Here is a 22,102-nt window from a genome sequence, read left to right on the forward strand (position 1 = left end):
CGGGGCCAGGAGGGGAGGGCGGGGCCTGGCGGGCAGGGGCGGGGCTCCTGGCTCTGCTCTGGGCGCAGGGAGGTGGGGGCGGGGCCTGGGTGGGTAGACGGATGGAAGGTTAGAAGGATGGATGGCTGGCTGGATAGATGGATGGATGGACGGACGGACGGGTGGATGGATAGATGGATGGATGGATGGATGGTTGGACAGATGGGTGGACGGACGGGTGGGTTGATGGGTGGATGGATGGATGGACAGATGGACGGACAGGTGGATGGATGGATGGATGGATGGATGGACAGATGGGTGGGTGGATGGATGGATGGACAGATGGGTGGACTGACGGGTGGGTTGGTGGGTGGATGGATGGATGGAAGGATGGAAGGATGGATGGATGGATGGATGGATGGATGGACAGATGGGTGGATGGACGGGTGGGTTGGTGGGTGGATGGGTGGATGGATGGATGGGTGGACGGATAGGTGGGTAGGTGGATGGACAGATGGGTGGACGGACGGGTGGGTGGGTAGATGGATGGATGGATGGATGGATGGGTGGACGGATAGGTGGGTGGGTGGATGGACAGATGGCTGGACAGACGGGTGGGTGGGTGGATGGACAGATGGGTGGACGGACGAGTGGGTGGGTAGATGGATGGATGGATGGATGGGTGGACGGATAGGTGGGTGGGTGGGTGGGTGGGTGGGTGGATGTAGAGATGATTAACCAGAGAGTTTGTCGAGTGAGAAAGGAGTGAATGCAGGTGCATAGGCTGTGGCTGGAGACCTTCCAGAATACATCCCTGTCCCGCTTGGAAATTCCCCCCCCCCACCACCACCACCCACCACCGCCCCCACCACCGCCGCTGGCCGGTGAGCCCCTGTCCCGCACTCAGCTCCGCCCCATCCCTTCCCTCCTGCCTGTCCTCTCCCCGCCACAGGCACATCCTCTTCCTGAAGTTCCCAACGACTGCTCTGCCCCTGACCGCACACCGCCCCGCACACCGCCCCGCACACCGCCCCGCACACTGCCCCGCACACCGCCCCGCACACCGCCCCGCACACTGCCCCTGACCGCACGCCGCCCCGCACACTGCCCCCCACTGCGTGTAGGGGGGTGTGTGGCGAGTCAGGCATTCTCGGCCCATGTGTGGCGGGGAGTCTGAGTGGTCAGCGCCTGTGCGGCTAAATATTTTGAAAATCGTGTTTCCCACCCGGCCGGTGTGGCTCAGTGGTTGAACATCCACCTATGAACCAGGAGGTCAGGGTTCGATTCCCGGCCAGGGCACAGGCCCGGGTTGCGGGCTCCATCCCCAGTGTGGGGCGTGCAGGAGGCAGCCGGTCCGTGGTTCTCTCTCTCATGGATGTTTCTCTCTCCCTCCCTCTCCCAAATCAGTTAAAATGTATTTCAGAAAAAGAAGAGAAAATCGCGTGTCCTGTGCCCGCCGTCCTCCGTGGCCGGGTGAGAACCGGGCAGGCCCGGCCCGCGTCGTCACTGTTCACGTCGGAGCTCAGAGGCTGGCGGTTCTGGAGGTGACGGAGGGGCTCCGGGTGGAGCGGGAGGTGCTGTTCTCACAGGAGGGGCTCGGAGTCGGGGCGGGAGGCTCAGCGGCAGCAGCTGGGGCCCCAGGGAGGGCCCGGCGCCAGGCAAGGCGGTGCCTGGAGAGGGTCAGCAAGGTGCCCGGACCCTGCCCTTGCCCCTGCCCCCTTCCCTCTGCCCCTGCCATCTGCCATCTGCCCCAACCCCCTCCCTCCTGCCCCAACCCCCTGCCCCTGCCCCCTACCCTCTGCCCCTGCCCCTGCCCCTGCCCTCTGCCCCTGCCCCTGCCCTCTGCCCCTGTCCCCTCCCCCTGCCCCTGCCCCCTACCCTCTGCCCCTACCCTCTGCCCCTGTCCCCTCCCCCTGCCCCTGCCCCCTACCCTCTGCCCCTGCCCCCTGCCCTCTGCCCCTGCCCCTGCCCTCTGCCCCTGCCCCTACCCTCTGCCCCTGTCCCCGCCCCCACCCCCTGCCCCCTGCCCCTGCCCCCTACCCTCTGCCCCTGCCCCCTGCCCCTTACCCCTTGCCCCTGCCCCCTGCCCCCTGCCCCCTGCCCCCTGGCCCTGCCCCCTACCCTCTGCCCCTGCCCCCTGGCCCCTACCCTCTGCCCCTGCCCCCTGCCCCCTTCCCTCTGCCCCTGTCCCCTCCCCCTCTCACTGCCCCTGCCCCCTGCCCCCACCCTCCTGCGTGAGCTGGGCACCCCGCCTGCCCTTCCCGGCAGTGAGAAATGGGCCTGAGCATTCCTGGGTCATGTGTCACGCGTGTGGGTCCTAATTGCCCAGTAAACACACCTGCGGCGGGAGCGATAAGAGCTGATCAAGGGCCGCAGGCGGAAGTGGAATCAGGCTGGGCCAGGAGCCCCGGCGATTTCGCCATCCCGCCCTGCGTGGTGGCACCGGCCGGCCCCTCCCACCGGCTCCCGGGTCCTCACCGTCCCCGTGCGGAGCTGTCACTCATCGGAGTCCCGCCTCCCTCCCCTCCTCCCAGCCAGGAACCCTGGCTGTCCCCCTACCCACCCCGGGCCCCCCCCCCAGGCCCCCCCAGGCCCAGTTAGAGACACTTTTGTGACCAGCAACCCCGCCCCCTGCCCCCTTTTTAAAAAATATATATTTTTATTGATTTCAGAGAGGAAGGAAGAGAGAGAGAGAAACATCCATGATGAGAGAGAGTCATGGATCAGCTGCCTCCTGCACGCCCCCCACTGGGGATCGAGCCCACAACTGATGCTCTATCCACTGAGCCAAACTGGCCAGGGCCCCCTGCACCCCCCCCCCCTTTTTTTAATTTTTAGCTCGGCTGCTGTGGCTCAGTGGTTGAGTGTTGACCTAGGAACCAGGAGGTCAGGGTTCGATTCCCAATCAAGGCACATGCCCGGGTGGCAGGCTCCACCCCCAGTGGGGGGCGTGCAGGAGGCCGCCGGTCCATGGTTCTCTCTCATCACGGATGTTTCTCTTTCCTTCTCCCTTCCTCTCTGACATCAATCGCAGAGGTAGAGAGATAGAAACATCCATGACAAGAGAGGATCATGGACCGGCCGCCTCCTGCACGCCCCCCACTGGGGATGGAACCCATAACCCGGGCCTGTGCCCTGACCGGGAATCGAACCCTGACCTCCTGGTTCATACATAGGTCGCTGCTCGGCCACGGAGCCACGCCGGGCCGGGCCACTGTTGTTTGTCTAACTGGTGTGAAGTCTACAGAACATACAATTAGCCGTGCTGAGGTGTGCCGTTCAGACTTCTCCCATCAGCCGACCTGACTCGTCTCCGGTCACGAGGACTTTTCCACGAGCTAAGGGCTGCCTTCAGTTCCTCCCCTTATTTGTTTTTCTTGGGGTTCAGTTCCCATCACATGCAGTCAAGCATTTTAAAGTGTCTCGTTCTGGGGCGTTGAGTGCCTTCATGGTGTTGTGCAACCGCCCCCTCTCTTTAGTCTCAAACCGTATTCACCCCAAAAGAGCACCCTTCACCCATTCAGTAACCGCTAATCTGCTTTTTTGGAAGGACTTTTAAATATATATATATATACACACATATTAATGGCCGGTGCACGAAATTTGTGCATGGGAGGGGTGTCCCTCAGCCCGGCCTGCACCCTCTCCAATCTGGGACCCCTCGGGGGAAGTCCAACTGCCGGTTTAGGCCCGATCCCATTAAACCAGCAGTCGGACATCCCTCTCACAATCCGGGACCGCTGGCTCCTAACTGCTCACCTGTCTGCCTGCCTGATCACCCCCTAACTGCTCCCCTGCCTGCCTGATCGCCCCCTAACTGCCCTCCCCTGCTGGCCTGATCGCTCCTAACCGCCTCTGCCCCGGCCCCGCCACCGTGGCTTTGTCCAGAAGGACGTCAGGAAGGTCTCCCGGTCTAATTAGCATATTACCCTTTTATTAGTATAGATTTTTACTGATTTCAGAGAGGAAGGGGGAGGGAGGGAGAGAGATAGAAGCATCCACGATGAGAGAGAATCATGGATCGGCCGCCTCCTGCACGCCCCCCACTGGGGATCGAGCCTGCAACCCCGGCCTGTGCCCTTGACGGGGAATCGAACCCTGACCTCCTGGTTCCTAGGTGGACGCTCAACCACTGAGCCACGCCGGCCGGACAATCATGATTTTTAAAGTTTCCCCAAGGTTCACTTTTGAGCACACGAGTCAGGAATGCAGTTAGATTGCCAGGTGTAACCGTGTGTGTGAGCTTTCCCGTGAGGTTCTCATTAATTCAGAAGAGCGTTGAGGGGTCCCCTTGGCCAGGAAGTTTGGGAACTGCGGTGCAGGGTGGTGGCAGAGGTGGGAGGAGCTGTCGCCGGCTGCAGGGTGAGCAGGAGGATGACCTCGCCGGGACCCGGTGAGTCCCTGGAGGTGGAGGCACGGTGCCTCCGGGGTTCTGGCTGGCGCATCCCGGCGGGTGTGGCTGGAGTTGACTAGGTCAGCGGGTCCAGCTGAGTGTGAGGCGGCGGGAGGGCACCCACATGGGGGCGGCTTCCAGGGCGTCGGCTGCGAGGGCCTGGAGCCTGCAGGGCGGTGTGGGCTGGAGCTGGAACGAGGGCTCTTTGCTTTGTGGGTGTCCCCCTCGCTGGGCAGGTGCCCTTGGCAGTTGGGGACTCAGGCTTGGGGCTGGGTGCGTGTGGGTGCATATGGCTGTGTGTGTGGGTGCGTGTGGCTGTGCGTGTGGGTGCGTGTGGCTGTGTGTGTGGGTGCGTGTGGCCGCGTGTGGGTGCATGTGGCTGTGCGTGTGGGTGCATGTGGCTGTGTGTGGGTGCGTGTGGCTGTGTGTGTGGGTGCGTGTGGGTGCATGTGGCCGTGTGTGGGTGCGTGTGGCCGCGTGTGGGTGCATGTGGCTGTGTGTGTGGGTGCGTGTGGCTGCGTGTGTGGGTGCGCGTGGGTGCGCGTGGGTGCGTGTGTGGGTGCACGTGGGTGCGTGTGGCTGTGTGTGTGGGTGCGTGTGGGTGCATGTGGCCGTGTGTGGGTGCGTGTGGCCGCATGTGGGTGCATGTGGCCGCGTGTGGGTGCATGTGGCTGTGCGTGTGGGTGCGTGTGGCTGTGTGTGTGGGTGCGTGTGGCCGCGTGTGGGTGCATGTGGCCGCGTGTGGGTGCGTGTGGCTGTGCGTGTGGGTGCGTGTGGCTGTGTGTGTGGGTGCGTGTGGCCGCGTGTGGGTGCATGTGGCTGTGCATGTGGGTGCATGTGGCTGTGTGTGTGGGTGCGCGTGGGTGCGCGTGGGTGCATGTGGCTGTGTGTGTGGGTGCGTGTGGGTGCATGTGGCCGTGTGTGGGTGCGTGTGGCCGCGTGTGGGTGCATGTGGCTGTGTGTGTGGGTGTGTGTGGCTGTGCGTGTGGGTGCGTGTGTGGCTGTGTGGGTGGGTGTGGGTGCGTGTGGGTGCGTGTGTGGCTGTGTGTGTGAGTGGGTGTGGGTGCGTGTGGGTGGGTGTGGGTGCGTGTGGGTGTGTGTGGGTGCGTGTGGCTGTGTGTGTGGGTGCGTGTGGCCGCATGTGGGTGCATGTGGCTGTGTGTGTGGGTGCGTGTGTGGCTGTGTGTGTGGGTGGGTGTGGGTGCGTGTGGGTGCGTGTGTGGCTGTGTGTGTGGGTGGGTGTGGGTGCGTGTGGGTGGGTGTGGGTGCGTGTGGGTGCGTGTGTGGCTGTGTGTGTGGGTGCGTGTGGCTGTGTGTGTGGGTGCGTGTGGGTGCGTGTGGGTGTGTGTGGGTGCGTGTGGCCGCGTGTGGGTGGGTGTAGCTGTGTGTGTGGGTGCGTGTGGCTGTGTGTGTGGGTGCGTGTGGCCGCGTGTGGGTGCATGTGGCTGTGCGTGTGGGTGGGTGTGGGTGCGTGTGGGTGCGTGTGGCCGTGTGTGGCGAGCTGTGCACACCACACGCAGGGCCCGATGATGCCTGGTGGCACCTCCTGTCCCTGTGACAGCAGCCACTGGGCCTCCTGCCCCCACAGCATCGAGGCCTCCGCAGGGCACCGTCGGGAAAGGGACCAGGATCGGGGAGCACAGGGCGAGGCCCGGCCGGGGGCTCAGGTGGTTGGCCGTCACCCTGTCCACCAGGGTTGCAGGTTCGATTCCCGGTCAGGGCACACCCCTAGTTGGGGCGTGTACGGGAGGAAGCCGTGCGATGTTACGTTTCTCTCCCTCTCCCTTCCTGTCTAAAATCAATAAAAACACATCCTCGCCGCAGCCGGCCAGTGTGGCTCAGTGGTTGAGCATCGACCTAGGAACCAGGAGGTCAGGGTTCCATTCCCGGTCAGGGCACAGGCCCGGGTGGCGGGCTCCATCCCCAGTGCGGGGTGTGCAGGAGGCAGCCGGTCCATGGTTCTCTCTCATCATGGATGTTTCTCTCCCTTCCTCTCTGAAATCAATAAAAATATAGGGAGTCCCAAAATTCACGCAAGATTTGAATTCTGCGTGAGCATTAACAACAACAACAACAAAAAATAAAAGCCTAATTTTACTGGGTTGATTGAATCAGATTCTCATATCTGTGGCCCTTTGATGTCAATCCCTTCCATTGGATCAGCATCACCAAGGACCAATGACGGCCCAGGAGCAGGGACAAGGAAGACCCATGAAGACCACGGCTTTGCGTCTGTGCCAGCAAAGCCGGGGAGGCCATTGACCCGATGTGCTGTTCCACACATAACCCTAGACTGTATCCTTTATGAATCAATAAAACATTTACAATTTTAATTATAAACCTGAGTTTTCTATCAAAATTACTTCTTGCGTGAATTTTGGGACACCCTATATATTTTAAAAAATAAAAAATAAAAACAGGCAGAGGCTGCCAGGCTTCTCAGGGTCTGGCCTCAGGATGCCCAGAACGTCACACCCACAATATTGACAACAATAACACACTAAGGCAACCGCTTGGCTTCATTTTGTTGGGTTGTGTTCTGGTCCCGACGCCTACCCGCCCCCCCCCCCCCCCGCCCCGCCATAGGGACCAAGTGCCCCCCCAGGCCCCCCCGGGAAGGAAGGACACCCCCAAACTCACTGTTCACCCTGAGATAGAATAGATTTATTTAGCAAGAGGTAATCAGGAAACGTACATCTTTACAAAAAACGGAAAGTTCCTTTTCTGTGTTTTTTTGTTTTGTTTTGTTTTGTTTTGTTTTTTTTCTCCAAAGGAGCCGGACGTGGAAAGAGTGTGTAGGACTGGAACTAGAATCCTCAGACCAGTGGGTATTGCTCACGGCAGACGTGGCCTGGGGCCGCCACAGCGCCTGCCCGCCCCCCCCCCAACCCTCCCGCTGTCCCGCGTAGAAAAGGGGGGTGGTGGTCACAGGGTGAGCACGGGGCCTGTGTGCCTCGAGGGGCCTTGGGCGGGAGGACACACTCCGGACGGGGCTCTAAACGCTACGGCGGGAGCCACTGTCAGGAGGCAGACACGGACTGGGAGCATCTCAGGGAGGCTGGGGGGCAGGGGGGGCATGAGGCGTCTGATGGAGGAGAAGTGGCGTGTGTGTGCGTGTTCCCGGCTCGCAGGGACCTGGGACAGCGATCGGTCGGCTGGCGTCGACTTGGCGATGTGACTGCGTTTTCCTCGGCGAGTTTCGGGGCCTGGTGCCCGCTGTCTGTCCGTCTGTCTGTCCGTCCGTCTGGTGTGATTCCCAGAGCGAAGGAGGACGGGTGTTGGTGTCGCGGAGCCTGGGTCTCCCCGGGTGGGGGGCCCCCTTGCGTCCAGGTGCCCGGGAGATGGGGGGCGAGGAGTCCCCAGGCCTGCGGGGAGATCTGTCGATGGCTGGGCTTCGGGGTATGGCCCCCCCCCGTCCCACCTCCCCCACCCCACCCCACCCCGTTGTAGCGACTACATGGGACATGCTGGGAGGTGCTGGTGGCCGCCTGGGCCCGGCTGGGGGAGGACAGAAGCCGGACGTGTCCGAGGGTTCGTGGGCGCACGGCCCTGCTGCCCGTGGGGCCGGGCGGGAGGGGCGGGGAGCAGGGACCAGGCCCCGCAGGTGGACGAGGGCTGGGTGGGCGGCGTCGGGGGGGCTGGAGCAGTCACAGTTCGGGACGAAGACGGGCCGGGTCTGTGTTCTTGGAGAAGCACACGGAGGAGGAGGATCCGGAGAGACGGACGAGTATGTACAGGGGGCCCGGCGGCCTCGGGGGGCGCGGGCGGGCGGGCGGGGCGGCCTCAGGTGGGGAGCTTGGGTTCGATGCGGAGGGAGGCCTCATAGAGGCTCTCCTCGTCCATCACGAAGGACCGGTCCAGCAGGTACTGGGTGACCTGGGGGAGGGACGGGAGAGGGCGAGGGGGTGGTGGGAGGGGCCTCCGTAACCCGTGACTGTGGGCACCGGGGTCTCCCGGGAGCCAGGCACCGGCAGCCAAAGGGGGTGAAGCGGGGTCTTGTCTTATTATTAATATTACTAGAGGCCCGGTGCACGAAATTCGTGCAAGAGCAGGCCTTCCTTCCCCCAGCTGCCGGCATCGGCTTCCCTCTGGCACCCGGGACCGGGCTGGCTTCCCTCCGGTCCTCGCTTTGTCCGGAAGGACGTCCGGAGTGATGTCTGGAAGGACATCTGGTCTAATGAGCATATTACCCTTTTATTTTTATAGATTTGCCGTTGTTCGTCCTCACCCGAGTCTATGTTTTCCATGGATTGATTTTTAGAGCGAGTGTGAGGGAGGGGGCGAGACAGAGAGAGAGAAACATCGATGTGAGAGGGACGCCTTGATCGGCTGCCTCCTGCCCGGGCCCTGACCGGCACCGGGAATGGAGCCTGCAACCAGGGCACACACCCTTGACCAGAATCAAACCCGCGACCCTTCAGTCGGCGGCCCGGCGCTCTAACCACTGGACTGCACCGGCCGGCTGGGACTCTTCTGATGGCTCCCTTAGGAAAACCACCTCTTGGCTGGGCCGGTGGCACAATGGTTAGCGCACCAGCCTGCACACAGAAGGGTCCGTTCTTGGTCAAGGCGTGTCCCTGGGTTGCAGGTGTGACCCCTGGCCTGGGTCAGTGTGTGTGTGTATGTGTGTGTGTGTGTGTGTGTGGCAACCAATCCATGTGTCTCTCACCGATTCTCTCTCTCTTCCCCGGCCCTCCCTCTTGCTCCCTCTAAGGATCAATGGGAACAATGCCCTCCAGTGAGGATTAACAATAAAAATCAAATACATCGGGTCTCCTGGGTGCGGCCGGCCGGCTGCTGAGGGAGGGCTGGAGCCCGAGGTCACGTGGGCTGGTCACCAGCCACCGACGAGCGGTTACAGGTCTGCCGGTGGCTCCCGCCGGCCCCGGCAGGCAGACAGCTCAGATGGGGTCTGGTGAACCCGTAACCCCTGGGAAAGACGGGGTGGGGCGCCTCCTGGCCCCGGGGAGGCAGACTCGTCTTTTATGCCCCGCCGGTCGCTTCCGGGACGGCCCTGCTCGGAGCACAGAGGTCTGCACCCTCCCAACCCCTCCTCCACAGTGAGCTGGCTCAAGGTCAAATCTCCTTCAAGGTCACGTGCCTCAGGGTCACTCCCGCTCAGGTTCTGCTTTAGGGGGTGAGAGGGTCTGAGAGAGCAGGGAGGGTCCCTGGCATCGCCGACGGGGCTCGCGGGAGAGTGTAAGGCAAGGGGCCCAGGCCCAACGCCGAGCCCGGCACACAGTAGGTGCTCAGTAAATGCTGGCCTGAGAGAATGAATGAATGCAGAGCGAGGGAGATGTTGCCCAATGGTTAGGCCAGCGATGTTCAGCCGGGGGCTGCAGGAATTTTTAAGCCCAGCCGGTGTGGCTCGGTGGTTGAACGTTGACCTGTGAACCAGGAGGTCAGGGTTCGATTCCCGGTCAGGGCACAGGCCCGGGTTGCAGGCTCCATCCCCAGTGTGGGGGGTGCAGGAGGCGGCCAATCCATGATTCTCTCTCATCATGGATGTTTCTCTCTCTCTCTCTCTCTCCCTCTCCCTTCCTCCCTGAAATCAATTAAAAAAAAAAAATTAAAAAACCCACAAAAAACAAAACCAAAACAGATGTGGCGTCGCCCCTTACCTTCGCCTGGTGCTCTATCTTGTAGGCGGTTTGCTGGAACTGGCGAATCTCTCGGATAATGTGGGATATCTGCGGGGAGGGAGGGGGTGCTGGAGGGAGACAGGCTCCCCTCTCAGTGCCACCCTGACTCTGCAGGGCAGACGGGCACTCCCACTCCACAGGGCAGACAGGCACCCCCATCCCACAGGCCAGATGGGCACCCCCACTCCGCAGGGCAGACGGGCACCCCCACTCCCCAGGGCAGACGGGCACCCCACTCCACAGGGCAGACGGGCACCCCCACTCCACAGGGCAGACGGACACCCCCACTCCGCAGGGCAGACGGGCACCCCTACTCCGCAGGGCAGACCAGCAGCCACAGCCCAGGCTGCAGGCAGCGTCCTGGCCACGGTTAAAGGCCTCCGCCTCCCTCCCGTCCTGAGGGCCTACTGTGTGCAGGCTCCCAAGAGGCCCCTCTATTAAGCGGGGAGCCCGATACAGGCGGGGGCTCCAGCGGGGGAGGGCAGAGGGGGAGGGACGGCGAGCAGCCAGGCGCCCCCCGGCCCCCGCTCTGGGGTTCCCCTCTCCCCGAGAGCCCAGGCTGCTCGCCCGGCCGTGACCCCCCGAGGGCCGTGCACAGGGGACGGGGCCTGGAGGAAGGCGTGGCCGGGGTCAGACAGACAGGGCTCTGGTCCCCGCTCTGCCCTGGACGGAGGGGTCCCCGGGGCCGGTCCCGCCCCCCCAGCCTCAGTGTGCAGGTCTGTGGGGCGGGCAGCACAGGAGGAAGCGGGAAGGCTGCCCGGGCGGCCACAGGCCAGCGCTCGCTGCCCGGTCCCCGGTTCTCACGGGAGGGGCCGGGGCCGGGTGGGGGCCCCTGGGAACGCACCATCCGCATCTTGGAGAAGTTGACCAGGCCGTCCTCCGTGTAGTTGGGGGTCCCCTCCTCGATGAAGGCCAGGTCGGTGAGGTACATGCCCAGGTAAGGGACGCAGGGCGGGTCGCAACTTGGAGGCAAACGGCAGGGACAGAGGTTTTCACTCACACACGGGCCCCTCGGTTACGGGTTCGAGACGGTTACGGGGCTCGGCGGGCTCCCACCGAGTCGTGCGGAGTTTGGGGACCAGGGACGGGAGAGCGTTTCAAGCCCCAGCTCTTGACCCTTCCAATGCCGTGGGCGTGGACCAGGTGAAAATAAAAATATTGTTTCTAGAATAGTAGTAGAACTGTCCGGCCGGCAGGGCTCCGTGGTTGAGCATCGGGGCCTAGGAACCAGGAGGTCAGGGTTCGATTCCCGGTCAAGGGCACAGGCCCGGGTTGCAGGCCGATCCCCAGTGCGGGGCGTGCAGGAGGCAGCCGGTCCATGATTCTCTCTCTCCTTTCCTCTCTGAAATCAATAAAAATATATTTAAAAAAATAGAAGAGAGGCTGGGGGGGAGGGAGGGAGACTTGGGGTGCAGTCTTGGCGGGCAAAGGCAGGAAGACCCGCTCCCGCGCCCAGGTGCTGGGACAACACTGAGTATTTTAGTGAAAGGGCCCCCCCCAGCTCCCTGTCTGCGCCCACAACTGCCCCTCCTGCCCCCTCCTGCCCTCTGCCCGCTGTGCCCGGCCTGGGGAGACCCACCCGGTGCCCACGCAGCTCGCTGTCTGGGAAGCCAGGGCCTCAGGTGGCCCCAACCTCGCCCCCCTCTGCAGGGCGGGCCGCGTGTCCCTGAAGCGAGAACCCCTCTGCGCACAGGTCTGGGGGCGCCCCTCGTGGCAGGGCCGGGCGTCGGGAGAGGCACTTACAGGGGCCCAGGGGCCCTGGGGAGGGACGGGGAGGGGGGGACGCAGACAGAATGGGGCCCGCGGGCCTGGAGGCGGAGGCAGCGGCGGCCGAGAAGCCATGTGAAGGAGGCGGATGGAGGCGCCGGGGTGGGCGGGCGGGCGGACGGACGCGCGGACGCACGGGTGGTGAATGCACGGAGGGGAGCTCCCCACAAGCACCGTCCACGGGGCTCCGGGAGCCCGGGCGGGGGACACACGGCGGGCAGCACGGAGGGGCAACGCGGTCTGAGGACACAAACAGAGGGCGATGGTCAGGCCATGGACACGGAGCCGGCGGACAGACCAGACGCGGGAGGACACGGGAGGGACAGACGGACAGGCGGGCCCCGTGCTGACGCCCGAGGGGCGCTGAATCCGGGGGTGCTGAGCCCGGAGCGGGGCTCCCCATTGGCAGGCAACCGGGGGCCCCTGGAGAGACCGGAGGCGTCCGGGTCTCCATGGTAACCCAGGGTCTCCATGGTAACCAGGGTCTCCCGGTGTCTCTCCAGGGCCCGGGGTAGCCAGTCGGGCGGGGAGATTGGGGACGGGCAGAGCCGCCCGAGGGCATGGCAGCCCCCCTCCTGTGAGCTGGGGCCCCCCTGCTGCCCTGGGCGGAGGCCGGCTCCGGGGTCCTGGTGTGTGTGTGGGGGGGGGCTGTCAGGGCAGATTGGCCTCCAGGGGGCGTTTGGCAATGTCGGGGCTCTCCTGGGGTCGTCGTTGGGGGCGGGGGTCACTGGGGGCGGGGTCACTGGGGTGGGGTCGCTGGGGGCGGGGTCACTCAGGGCGGGGTCGCTGGGGGCGGGGTCACTCAGGGCGGGGTCAGTGGGGTGGGGGTCGCTGGGGGCGGGGTCACTCAGGGCGGGGTCGCTGGGGGCGGGGTCACTCAGGGCGGGGTCACTGGGGGTGGGTCGCTGGCATCTCGGGGGCGGGGCCAGGAGGCTGCTGGCCGCCCTGCAGGGCACAGGCGGACCCCCACCTGCTCTCGGGGACCCGCCGGGGCTGAGAGCCGCCTCAGGGGCTCGGGGACGAGCTGCAGGAGCGGGGGTGGGGGTGGGGGTGGGGGGTGTGTGTGTGGGGGGGGGGCGGGGGTTCTGCAGACCGAGGGGCAGTGATGGGCCGAAGGGCGTTTCTTTGATTCTAAGATGCACTCACTGTCTGTGAAGGGACTTACTGTTTAATCCTCACCCCAGGCTGTTTTTTTCATTGATTTCAGAGAGAGTGGAGAGGAAGATAGAGAGAGAAACATCGATGTGAGAGAGGCACATCCCCGCCAGGACTGGCGATCAAACCCCAAACCGAGCCCTGGCTGGTGTGGCTCAGTGGATAGCGCACCGGCCTGCGGACCGGAGGGTCTCGGGTTCAATGCCGGTCAAGGGCACGTACCTCGGTTTCAGGCTCGATCCCGGCCCGGGTGCAGGGGGAGGCAGCCAATGGATGTGTCTCTCTCACACCGATGTTTCTCTCTCTCCGTCTCTCCCCCTCCCTTCGACTCTCTCTAAACAACAACAAAAATCAATGGAAAAATATCCTCAGGTGAGGATGAACCAAATAAATAAATAAAAGTAATTTCTAAAAATCTGCAACCGAGGTACCTGCCCTTGACCAGGAGTCCACCCCGCGGCCGACGCTCTAACCACTGGGCCACACGGGCCAGGCGGTACTTGTGTTTTGAGGCCCGACTCCCAAGTACAGGAAGTGAAAGCACGCTGCTATTCGAGGGAGACGGCGCCTTTAAGACGCATCCCACTGTCACAAATACTAAAATGTTCAAGAAAAAAAATCCCAAAACCGTGCATTTTAGAACCAAGGACTCTGACGCCGCGGGGCCCGGGAGCTTCTCGGGCAGAGGATGGAGGACAAGGCGGACCCGCCCTGGGGGTGGACAGACGGACACGCAGACACACGGACAGACAGACAGACGCCTGCTCCAGCCAGATGGGGTGTGGGGGTGAATGCCGCGGGCGCAGCCCCGCGCGAGGAGGTGACGTGGGGGACACACTCACTTCTTCAGCGCCTCCCGCAGGTTCTTAAACCTGCCGTCCGAGGACACCAGCTTCTGCAGCTTGTCGATCAGCGCCTTGGTCTGCGGGGAGGTAGAGGCGCTCGCTAGCCCGCGGCCCGCGCCCCACTCCGCGCCCCCACTCCGCGCGCCCCCCACTCCCTGCACCCCACCCTGTGCGCCCCACTCCCTGCACCCCACCCTGTGCGCCCCACTCCCTGCACTCCACTCCGCGCCCCCACTCCGCGCGCCCCCACTCCCTGCACCCCACCCTGTGCGCCCCACTCCCTGCACCCCACCCTGTGCGCCCCACTCCCTGCACTCCACTCCGCGCCCCCACTCCGCGCGCCCCACTCCGCGCGCCCCCCACTCCGCCAGCCCCTACTCCCCGCAGCCCCACTCCCCCGCTCGCCCCACTCCGTCCGCCCCCACTCCGCGTGCCCCCACTTCCTGCACCCCACTCCCCGCACCCCCACTCCGCGCACCCCACTCTGCGTGCCCCCACTCCCCGCAGCCCCACTCCGCGCGCCCCCATTCCCCGCAGCCCCACTCCGCGCACCCCCACTCCCCGCAGCCCCACTCCACGCGCCCCCACTCCCCGCAGCCCCCCTCCGCGCTCCCCCCATTCCCCGCAGCCCCACTCCACGCGCCCCCACTCCCTGCACCCCCACTCGCTGCACCCCCACTCGCTGCAACCCACTCCCCGCACCCTACTCCCCGCACCCCCACTCCGCGCACCCCACTCCGCGTGACCCCACTCCCCGCAGCCCCACTCCGCGCCCCCACTCCCCGCAGCCCCACTCCACCCGCCCCCACTCCCCGCAGCCCCACTCCGCCCGCCCCCACTCCGCGTGCCCCCACTTCCTGCACCCCACTCCCCGCACCCCCACTCCCTGCACCCCCACTCCGCGCGCCCCCACTCCCTGCACCCCCACTCTGCGCGCCCCCACTCCCCGCAGCCCCACTCCACGTGCCCCCACTCCCTGCAGCCCCACTCCGCGCGCCCCCACTCCCTGCACCCCACTCCGCGCGCCCCCCACTCCGCGCGCCCCCACTCTGCGCACCCCCCACTCCGCGCCCCCCCACTCCCCGCACCCCCACTCCGCGCACCCCACTCCCCGCACCCCCACTCCGCGCACCCCACTCCCCGCACCCCCACTCCACGCGCCCCCACTCCCCGCAGCCCCACTCCGCGCGCCCCCACTCCGCGCGCCCCCACTCCGCGCGCCCCCCACTCCGCGCACCCCACTCCCCGCACCCCCACTCCACGCGCCCCCACTCCCCGCAGCCCCACTCCGCGCGCCCCCCACTCCGCGCGCCCCCCACTCCCCGCCCTGTGCCTCGAAGGCGGCTCCAGGACCAGGTGCTCTGCCCTCCGTGGGCAGGTGGACTCAGCGGCTCGTGCCCTTCCTGGGCCTGGGAGCCGGGACCCCCGAACTCCTGAGGACCCTTGTGCGCACACACAGGGAAGTGGGGCGCGGAGGGACCCCGAGACCCGGAGGTTGGAGGAGGACCCGGGGGTCATCCCGGGCAGCTGGCCCGCAGAGGAAGTGACGGGCTTCTCACACCTTCACGTTCCTCTATCGGGACCCCGCCCACATTCAGGAATTAAGGAAAGTCACCAGGCGCCCTGGCGGTGTGGCTCGGTGGTTAGCGTGTTGCCCCGCTGACCGAAGGGTCTCGGGTTCAATTCCCGGTCAAGGGCACGTACCCCGATTGCAGGCTTGATCGCTGTCCCTGGTGGGGGCACATGCAGGAGGCAACCCATCGATGTTTCTGTCTGTCTCTCCCCTCCCTTCCTCTCTCTATAAACCAATGGAAGAATATCCCCGGGGGAGGATTAACAAATAGAACAAGACAAAAAGGCACCGGGGCCCTGGAGGCCGGCCCTGGCCTCTGTGGTGCCCGTCCTGCCCCTGCACACATGCCCGCCGTGGCTGTGGCTGTGGCTGGGGCACCCCCCCAGGTGCCAAGGACACCCCCAGCTTTCAGAACTGCCCCTCGGACCCAGGCAGGACACTCAGGCCCCAGGCGGGACCCGCCTCTGGGTCTTCAACACTGTGTTTTGAAGAAATCAAGATCAAGCCCCCACTGAAGATGGCCAGCTGGCCGGTGGGTAGCAGGGACCGACTGGTGCTCTGGTGGGCAGGGGCCTGGGGAGGTCAGGGTCCTGCGGAGGGGCCTCGGGATCCCCGGGCACCATCTCAGCCACCGGCAGGATGTCCCAGGTGTGGGCTGGGGTCCCCACGAAGCCCCCACGCTTGTCCCAGCTCAAGGAGAAGACTGTTGGGACCAACAGTCACACCCTTATAGTCCCCACTTTGGGGTATTCATTCATTCATTTTTTTTTTTTAATTTCAGAGAGGAAGGGAGAGAGAGAGAAACATCAGTGATGAGAGAGAATCACGGACCGGCTGCCTCCTGCACACCCCCCACTGGGGATCGAGCCTGCAACCCGGGTATGTGTCCCTGGCTGGAATGGAACCTGGGACCCTTCAGTCCGCAGGCTGACGCTCTATCCACTGAGCCAAGCCGGCTAGGGCTGGGGTATTCATTCTTCAAGTGGGAGTTACGGACGCCCGGGCCCCCGTACCACGCCGGGGGGCCTGCTACCTGGTCCCAGGCGATGCAGGAGGAGAGGGCCTCTGTGGTACCCAGGAGTGCTGGCCCTCACTCTGTCCTTCGTCCACCTACGGCTGCCCAGTGTCCAGCGCCCTGGACTCCCTGCCCTGGCCCAGCCCCAGCCGCCCGCCCACACCTGCTTGGAGACTTTGAGCCAGGTCTTCTTCAGCCGGAAGATGGCGCTGCGGTTCATGGAGGAGGTGATCTCCAGGACGGCGTTGTAGTTGTGCAGGCAGCGGCAGATGTCGGCCACGGCCACCCACTTCTCGATGGCGCTCGCCCGGGCGCCGATGTCCTCGTTCCGGATGATTTCGGACGCGATCAGGTTACTGATCTTGAAGCCCATGCGATACGACAAGAAAAAAAAAAAAGGGTGAGAGGAAGGAGTGTCGTCAAGGGGACAGGTCACCGGGATCTGCGGACGATCTGAAAATCCCGAAAGAGCAGCTGAGGACTCCACAGACCGGCATGAAAAGCTTTTCTCAGTAAGAGGCAGACCGAGGAGAGGATACAGGGGAAACCGATTATCTTCAAACCACCGGCGGGAATCTGTGAATCACCTGGGATGCAGGCAGGACGGGATATGAAAAACAAACAAGTAAAAAACAGGCACTGAAGGCTAACACAGGTATGAATAATGAAGAAAAAGGTCAGATTCCCAAAGGGAAATATAGAAATGCCATTTTTCTTTTATTTTTAAAAAAATCTATTTTATTGATTTTTTTACAGAGAGGCAGGGAGAGGGATAGAGAGTTAGAAACATGGATGAGAGAGAAACCTAGATCAAGCTGCCTCCTGCACACTCCCCACTGGGGATGTGCCCGCAACCAAGGTACATGCCCTTGACCGGAATCGAACCTGGGACCCTTGAGTTCACAGGCCGACACTCTATCCACTGAGCCACACCGGTTAGGACTCTTTTCTTTTTTTAAAAATATTTTTTTACTAGAAGCCCAATGCACGAAATTCGTGCATGGGTAGGGTCCCTAGGCCTGGCCGGTGATCAGGGCCATCTGTGGGGTGACTGGGGGGGCGATCGGGGAGGGGGGGGCCCTGCTGGCACCCACTTTGGCTGGCCTGGGGCCTGCAGGCTGGGGGCAGGTCCTGTGTTGAGCGCCTGCCCCCTGGTGGTCAGTGTGCATCATAGCAACCAGTCCTTCCACCGGTGGTTCTGCCGTTCAGTCGATTTGCACATTAGGTTTTTATTATATAGGATTGATTTCAGAGAGGAAGGGAGAGGGGGAGACAGAAACATCCATGATGAGAGAGAGCCACTGATCGGCTGCCTCCTACACGCCCCCCACTGGGGATGGAGCCCTCATCCCGGGCATGCGGCCCCGACCGGAATCGAACCCGGGACCCCTCCATTCGAGGGCCGACGCTCTATCCACTGAGCCACACTGGCCAGGGCAAGACGCCATTTTCCAAACGCAACGCCTGACGCACGTTATCCTAAATGGGGACATAGGGGAGGCCTCTCACTAAATCCAAGAATGAGATGCACTGTCTTAGGGGCCTGGACTGGAGGCCGCTGGTGGGGCAGCAACAGCCACGGGAAGGGTGGCGGCTCCTTGGGATCCGCCCCGGGGCACCTGCCTGCCTCGCCCTCCCGGGTGCTGGCCCTGAAGGAGGTGCTCGCCAGTCTGTCAGGCAGAGAGAGGACCTGAGGCCGGAGGGACCGGAAACAGCAGAAATGGCTGAGCCAGGAGATGAACCAGTCTCAGGCCACGGTTAACCCGCCACGGAGGAGCGTATACTGTGTCAGAAAGAAACGGAAGAGCCGGCGGGGCTCAGTGGCTCAGCGTCGACCTACGAACCAGGAGGTCAGGGTTCGATTCCCGGTCAAGGGCACAGGCCTGGGTTGCAGGCTCCATCCCCAGTGTGGGGCGTGCAGGAGGCGGCCGATCGGTGATTCTCTCTCATCATGGATGTTTCTGTCTCTCTCCCTCACCCTGTCCCTCCCAATCTCCTTCCCTCATGTGAGTGGTCTCACCAGGAAGTTGCTCAGAGGAGCAGGGATGGGGCGGGGGGTGTGGGGTGTGGGGTGTGGGGTGTGTGTGTGTGTGTCCGTTCTCCGCCCAGCCCCTCGCGGCTCCTGCGGGGGCCAAACCAGAGAGAAAGGGCCGCCACCGCCCACACTCACGTCGTTGAAATGCTTCGTGGTTTTCATGATGTAGGGCGTCCTCTCGTTCTTCTCCAGTTTCATCCAGCCTTGTCCGAAGAACTCCCTGCAGGAGACGGAGGGCCCCCAGGACGGAGCGGTCAGGCGGCCCTCCGATCCCTCTGCTTTCGAGGCTGTCATCTGGGGGGGGGGGGAGGAGAAAGGGGGGGAGGCCAGCACCCGCCCACTCACTCACTCGTAAGGGATCTTCTTGAAGACCAGGTGGTCCAGCAGCGTCAGCTGCTCCGCGATCTCCAGGGCCGAGTGGTTCTCAAAGGGCTCGGCCTTCACGCCCGCGGCCTGAGGGGGGCCAGGTCCGCTCTTAGCCCCGGTAGCCCCGCTGAGCCGCCCCCCCCCCCCCCCAGGCCACCTCCTGGCTTCCAGACACTTCCCTAGGGGATCGCCACGGATCCCGGGGCGGGGGAGGGCAGGTGGATGGAGGGGTGTGGCTGGGAGGCCCGGCTGGGAGATGGTGTGCTGGGCAGGAGGCGCAGGCTGCCCCCTCGGCTCCCCCCCCCTCTTTTTTATAACCTATATTCTTTTAATAGTTATTCTTTTTTTTATGTTTTATTGATTTTCTACAGAGAGGAAGGGAGAGGGATAGAGAGTTAGAAACATGGATGAGAGAGAAACATCGATCAGCTGCCTCCTGCACAGCCCCCCACTGGGGATGTGCCGGCAACCAAGGCATGTGCCCTTGACCGGAATCGAACCCGGGACCCTTCAGTCCGCAGGCCGATGCTCTATCCACTGAGCCACACCGGCCAGGGCTCCCTCTGCTCCCTTTGCTGGGGCCTAGGAAAGAGGGTGAGCCTGGGAGCAGAGGCGGGGCGGGGGGCAGGGTTGGGGTACAGCCTCCTTCCCCCTTCGCAGGGCTTGGCGGAGCCCTCACGCAAGAAGGCGCTCTGAGGCCACCGGGGCCTCCTCCAAGCGGGACGTGCCGCACACGGGCTCCCAGGGCCCGGCAGCTCAGGGGCACTTGGTCGGGCAGAGTCTCAGGCTGTTGCCCTCGAGGGGTGAACAGTCCAGCCGGACCCCATTGGGGGGCAGGGGCCCAGGGCAGCCGCTCCCCTGCAGGGAGGTGCAGGGCGACCCCTTCTCCCAGGGCCAGTCTGCGAGGAGCCGTGTCTGTGCAACCCCCTTCCCGCCCCAGCGGTGAGGGTGGGTTCCAGCACGAGCCCCTGAGCTGCCCTGGGGAGGGGGCAGGATCTGGGCAGGGTGGCTGTGCTTGCTCAGGAGGCCTGGGGGGCAGCGGGCGGGGGCAGGGCAGGCCCGGCTCACCAGCTGCGTGATCTCCTCCAGCGTGATCTGGTTGTCCCCGGGGTCCTCCTGCGTCAGAGTCCTGGGGGCCAGACGCGGAGATGAGCTGTCTGCACCCACCTGGCCTCCAGGCACCCACCTCTCTTCCGGGGCAGCCCCGCCGGCCCCTGCACAGACGCCCTGCAGGCTCTCCTGCCTGGCTGCTCCAGGGGTGACCGCCCCAGGCTGCTGGCCACCCCTCAGTGGCCGGCTAATCCCAGCCCCCCAGCCCGTCCCAGCTCGTCCAGCCCCAGGCCCCACCGCACGATGTTGGCGGCCGCCTTCCGCTCCTGGGTCAGCAGCTCGGGGTTGCGCGTCACCTCCTCCAGGAAGCCAACCACCTTGCTCTTGAGCTCCTTGTTGGTCTCAAAGTCCTGCGGGAGAGGCGTGGGCTGTGGCCGCTCCGTCCCAGCTGCCCGAGGGGTCCCGGCTCAGGCCCGGGGAGGCGGCGGTTTCCAGTCCCACCCGCGGAGGCGCCCCCTCACTCCCTTCTCACCGGGCCCCTGCGGCGCCCGCACACCTTCCGTGAAAGGCTCACGCGTGGCTGCCGGTGCCTGGGAGCCCGGGGCTGGGCGGGGCCCTGGGAGGCAGACCCTCCTTGCACCCGAGACAGGAGCCCGGCAGCCCTGCTTCCCACGTCCCAGAGGCTGGGGTGCGCCTGCCCTTGAATGTCCCTGGTCCCCTCCGCGGGATCTGAGACGGCAGCTGGCGCCCTGGCTTCCCCGCCCGCTGCCCCCACCGCCCCCTCTCCCCAGATCTGTGCCCACCGCCCCCCCCCCCCGTCCCTCGTCCCGCCCATGGCCCCGCCCACCTGCGCTTGCTGGGACGCCCAGTGCCCGGCTCCGCCCACTGGTCCCCAGCCCCGCCCACCTGCACATGCTGGGACACCCAGTGCCCGCCCCCGCCCACCCATCCCTTGCCCCGCCCACCGGTCCCAGCCCCGCCCACCTGTGTGCTGGGTACCCAGTGCCAGGCCCCGCCCACCTATCCAGGCCCCGCCCATCGCGCATGCTTGGACACCCAGTGCCCGGCCCCGCCCACCCACTTTCTGCCCCGCCCACCTGCCCCGGCCCCGCCCACCTGCGCGTGCTTGGACACCCAGTGACAGGCCCCGCCCACCTATCCTGTCCCCGCCCACTTGCACCTGCTTGGACACCCAGTGCCCGCCCCCGCCCACCTGGCCCCGCCCACCTGCCCCGGCCCCGCCCACCTGCGCGTGCTTGGACACCCAGTGCCGCAGCACGTTGAGCACGCGGTTGGTGGCCGCCCTGCGGATCACGAACTCCTTGTCTCCGTTCCTCTGGTCCGGGGGGAAGCCTGGCGGCGCAGAGCAGGGGGTCACGGGGACCCGGAACCCGCCTCCCACTCGCCTCACCTCCTACCCCGGGCCTGGCGGGCAGAGCCCGTCCCCGCCCACCGGGGCACCCCACGTGCGCGGGTGGGAGGGGGTGCCCGGGCGCCGTGGGGAGCAGGCCTCCCTCGGGCACAGGCTGCCCACGAGGAGGGGGGTGGCGGCAGGAAGGGCCCCGGGAGCGAGCCCCCACCCCGCACCTGTGCTGGCCAAGGACATCCGGCGGTACTTCTCCTTGTTCGGGGTCCCCTCGTTGGCGCCCGAGGTGGCGATGGCGAAGGCGGAGGCCGCCGACAGGCCGCTGCGGCTGTTGTCCAGCTCGCGACAGGACCGCATGACCACCCCGTTGTTGTAGGAAAAGAGGGGGAACTCTGGGGAGGAAGGAAGGCCAGGGTCCCAGGGCGGGGACAGGGCTGAGCTGGGGAGGGGTGTGTGCCCTGCCCGCCCCCCCTCCTCCCCCTCGCCCCCGTGCCACCCTCTCCATCTCCCCGCCATCTCCCCGCCTCTCCCTTCTGTCCCAGACCCAGTTGCCGCTGAGATCCAGCCGGGCACAGGCCGGGCACGGCGGAATACAGAGCCCTGCACGCCGCGTCCTCCCCTACGTGCTGTGTGGCCTCGGGTAGCTACTTAACCTCTCTGGTCTCAGGAGGCAATCAATCTCTGGATAGTGGGGGTAGGAACACGCCCTCAAGGGGGCATGTGAAGGTGAAAGGAGGCATTGGGACCGGACAAAAAGCTCTGTCTGCAGATGCTATCAATAATGCCTGTTAGGCCCGGCCGGCGTGGCTCAGTGGTTGAGCGTCAACCTGTGAACCAGGAGGTCAGGGTTCGATTCCCGGTCAGGGCACATGCCCGGGTGGCGGGCTCCATCCCCAGTGTGGGGGGTGCAGGAGGC

At 64.8% G+C, this 22,102-nt stretch overlaps 1 protein-coding gene and 1 long non-coding RNA gene across 2 annotated transcripts in view; one reads left to right on the forward strand and one right to left on the reverse strand.

Annotated features, from left to right (window-relative positions):
- The first annotated feature begins 1,328 nt into the window (after window positions 1-1,328).
- Window positions 1,329-6,712, forward strand: LOC138998394 (uncharacterized). The gene is made up of 2 exons (XR_011469154.1): window positions 1,329-1,523; window positions 6,488-6,712. It is a non-coding gene; the product is annotated as an uncharacterized lncRNA (long non-coding RNA).
- A 312-nt stretch (window positions 6,713-7,024) lies between these two features.
- The window catches only part of RASGRF1 (Ras protein specific guanine nucleotide releasing factor 1), a 55,403-nt gene continuing 40,325 nt past the window's right edge, over window positions 7,025-22,102 (reverse strand). The window contains 11 exon segments of the mRNA XM_070400480.1: window positions 7,025-8,248; window positions 9,994-10,062; window positions 10,859-10,976; window positions 13,779-13,858; window positions 16,533-16,730; window positions 18,540-18,624; window positions 18,754-18,857; window positions 19,839-19,899; window positions 20,118-20,230; window positions 21,067-21,173; window positions 21,408-21,578. Of these exon segments, the coding sequence (XP_070256581.1) occupies window positions 8,156-8,248; window positions 9,994-10,062; window positions 10,859-10,976; window positions 13,779-13,858; window positions 16,533-16,730; window positions 18,540-18,624; window positions 18,754-18,857; window positions 19,839-19,899; window positions 20,118-20,230; window positions 21,067-21,173; window positions 21,408-21,578 (1,199 nt within the window). The 3' untranslated portion in view covers window positions 7,025-8,155.

This window comes from Myotis yumanensis, unplaced genomic scaffold (genome assembly GCF_028538775.1).
Source record: "Myotis yumanensis isolate MYYU_CA2020_CCGP unplaced genomic scaffold, mMyoYum1.0.hap1 SCAF_20, whole genome shotgun sequence".
Classification (NCBI taxonomy): Eukaryota; Metazoa; Chordata; class Mammalia; order Chiroptera; family Vespertilionidae; genus Myotis; species Myotis yumanensis.